Source organism: Olea europaea, chromosome 4 (genome assembly GCF_002742605.1).
Source record: "Olea europaea var. sylvestris chromosome 4, O_europaea_v1, whole genome shotgun sequence".
Classification (NCBI taxonomy): Eukaryota; Viridiplantae; Streptophyta; class Magnoliopsida; order Lamiales; family Oleaceae; genus Olea; species Olea europaea.
In genome coordinates, this window is record NC_036240.1 from 10,808,759 (window position 1) to 10,812,225 (window position 3,467).

A 3,467-nucleotide genomic window follows, 5' to 3' on the forward strand; every position below is an offset into this window, starting at 1 on the left:
TCATTTTTGAATTCTTCTCTTACAGGTAGGACCCACTTTTACATCTAACGGTCAAAAAATCAATTCTCAAAATCCCTACCAAACACCCTGTAAGAGCCTGTTTGAGAGTGATTTTAAAAATTGATTTTTTGATCATTAGGAGAAATATGGGATCCATTGTGAGAGAAGAAATCAAATATGGTGGCTGCAATAGTGAAATAACGGTAAAAAAAATCAATTTTTTGAGCAAAAAATTCATTACCAAACAAGCTGTAAATCCTTTTCTACTATATGGGATATGTTTTTATTTTGTGAAATTATAAATTTTGAGATGTAGTAGATATTATCTTTTCATTTTAATACAACTATAGTGAATATACGATCTTAGAATAATATTTAATGATATTATATATTATTATAAAAATTCAAATGAATTTTCAATGCTATCAATAATAATAAAATAAATAATATCATTATAATCAATGTTTTAGTTTGGTAATTATATTCCATCACATTAATAAATCACTTTTATTTACTAAATGCTAAAATTTTAATTTTAAAACAAAAGTTTACTAAACAACTAACTGGTTCTTATCGTAGTCCAATCTCCTTATTATACAGCAAAAGCTGATTATCTTAAAACAGGACAATACCAAATCAAGCCTTAAAAATATGCATAAGCTATGTATAATCGTAACCAAAATTTCATGTTTGGTATACCATATTAAATTGTACTGTCCTATCTATATTATCAAACATACGATTAAGATGATTCATTCCTTTGCCTGCGCATCTGTGCTGCCCACGTCATATTATTAGTCGATTCATTGTACATACTTCTTCTGTTTAGCTCTAATAGTTGAGATTGCCATCGACTCTTCCATTCGCACTTCTCTTCCATTTGCTGTAATTACCATAAAACAAGCCTAGTAAGACACCACTTAACTAAAATCAAATGTAATTCGTAAAAACAAAACACTCGTATTTTTTATTAAAAGTGGAACGAATTGAAAACATCAATACTCTCTCAAGATACTATACTTTTCGTCGACCGTGAATTCAAGTCTATGAGAGAGTACGACTCTAAACCAAGCAATGATGAACGTCATATATCAGCATGTGTATATCTTACTATATTTTAACATCGTATTTTCTACTAGAATAATGCTATTTATCCCTATTAGGGTTATAATTTCAATTTATGTGACGTTAATGTAAAATTAAATGATGTGTTAAATGAAATAAGACATTAGCGCCACGTAAAATGAGACTAAATAACATTGTGTTCGCACTTTCTCGACAACTCAATTTTAGTCCAACTCTTACAACTACCAAATTTCCACAGGCGAAAAAGTAATTCTCCTTTCCACCGACCCAAAAGAAGGGAATTCTGTCGGAACTTCAAATGCGAAATTTCACACGCTGTACATCTAGAATTCTTCTGTATTAGTAAGCGCGCTTTCTTTGTATTTTTCCACCAACAGCCATCAGCTTCGACCAAAGTACAACTACCCATAAAAGATTTAAAACTCGTTTGATTAATTTAATTTTCAATTTAAAAAATATTATATTTGTTTATTTTTTTATTGATGGACAAATAAGAGAGAAGGGATAGAAAAGAGAGAGAAAGCTAGAGTGGATTCCTCGTGATTTCGAGGAAAATATGATCACGAAATCAAAAGTAGAAAAATGCTTCTATAAAAAAAAATGTAATCAAACGGAATAAAAGTAGAAACTTGGATAAAAAAAAAATATTTTTCATGAAAAATATTGTCAATTAAACACGGCCTTAATTTCGTAAATTATAAAGAAAAGAATACTAAACGTATCATACCCTAAGTTCCTAAAATAATAATACATTGGAAAATTATAACGTAATGCAATATTAAAATCACTCATTTAAATATGTAAGTGCTTTCAATTTTATCCCAAGCATGTTTGATTGTGCTTTAAAAAATACCGTCGCCGTCCCATAAAAATAATTTTATCGTTATTTCCATACAGATTAAAAATATATATAATTAATATAGTTGAAAATATAAATTTTTTTAATATACGCTTAAATTTTTTTAAATAATAATTTAGAATTTAAATACGTTGAGCTTATATTTGCTGAGGTCATATTAGAAAAAAATTATAATTTCATTAATAAGTAAAGTGATTTATAATTTGGACACACGAAAAAGAAAGGAAACTTATTTTTATGGGAGAGAAGTAGTAAGTAAAAACTTAAAAATCTCATTTTCAAGCACGTCCGGCAATGTATAATAAGCCCTGTTTGGCACCCATTTTTATTAAAATACATTTTTCTCTCTCTTCTCTTTAATCACACATTTTCTATTAAAATAATATTACACGTAAATCAAAAAAATTTTCTTATTTTTCAACCACACATTTTCTATCAATTTACAATTCAAAAATACATTTTCACATAAAAATTCCTACCAAACACCCTCTAAATCTGAACCAATATTATATATATGAAAAAGTGAAGGAACCTCGTCGAATTTGGAATGGCTCCTGGTAGAGAATGCAAGATGAAGTCCCTTAGCCATGTCTAAATCGTACAACGCTCTCCTTCCAGGATCCGACAGCGTTTCGTAGGCTTCCTGTACCCGAATGAATCGCTGAGTATACTCTTCCGTCCGACCCGGCGGGGATACATCCGGGTGGTACTTCCGGGCCATCTGCTTGTATGCTTGTTTGATCTCGATCAAAGTGCCCGTCTCGGGTATGCCCAATAAGTCGTAGAAGCTGGAGGCCTGCTCCGAGGAGAGTGAATGGGTATCGTTAAGTGTGGATTTAACTAGTTTAATGGCTCGACCGTGTCCCACCCGGAAGGATTTGGAGGTAGGAAAAGAGATTGTTTTGGGAAGTGGGTCGGGTCGGGTTGATGGTAGGAAGGTGAGGCGGGGCCGATCGCTTCTGGGTAGTGAAACGCCATAGTTGCAGCACATTATGAGAGTTTTTAGGTCCTTTCTTGGTGCTGTGTGTGTATATATACACAGAGAGAAGGGAGAGGGAGGAATGTGAATGAAAGGTGGGGTCCATTAAGTCGAAGTTGTTTACTTAGATTTGTTGACTTTGATTTTGATATGAATGATCAAATTCGATCGAACTTGGATTTATCGAAGTACGGTTGGGAAGGGATGAGAAGATCCTATCGATGCATGATAACTGATCAACATTGATAATAGACCTTTGAACACCTCGTCAAAATCTGTAGCTGGGCGCCTACCGTATTAGCACTTGTAACAATCTAATGAGTAAGACTTGACTAAAAAATAAATTTATTTTATTTATAATTTTTTTTTTAAATATCATTCATTACAAAATTAAGAACAAATATTTCAAATTTCAAAAATAAGATATTTATTAAAATTTATTTATGATTTAATTAATTATTTTAAATATATTAAGATCACAGATTTATACAATTTGATTACAAGTTAACGATTTAATTAGTAACATATTATTTTATAGGTCAT

The 3,467-nt window shown here is 31.1% G+C and overlaps 1 protein-coding gene across 2 annotated transcripts; it reads right to left on the bottom strand.

Moving 5' to 3' along the window:
- Window positions 1-547: 547 nt before the first annotated feature.
- Window positions 548-2,958, bottom strand: LOC111393622 (chaperone protein dnaJ 20, chloroplastic-like). 2 transcript variants are annotated; one of them, XM_023019240.1, is made up of 2 exons: window positions 2,478-2,958; window positions 548-883 (listed from the first exon to the last, which is right to left on the bottom strand). In XM_023019240.1, the coding sequence occupies exons 1-2, from the start codon at window positions 2,934-2,936 to the stop codon at window positions 743-745; spliced, it is 600 nt and encodes a 199-aa protein (XP_022875008.1). In that variant the 5' UTR covers window positions 2,937-2,958; the 3' UTR covers window positions 548-742. The 2 variants fall into 2 exon arrangements, with proteins under 2 accessions (XP_022875008.1, XP_022875009.1); XM_023019241.1 differs by lacking the exon at window positions 548-883 and adding an exon at window positions 914-1,457.
- Between the last annotated feature and the right edge of the window lie 509 nt (window positions 2,959-3,467).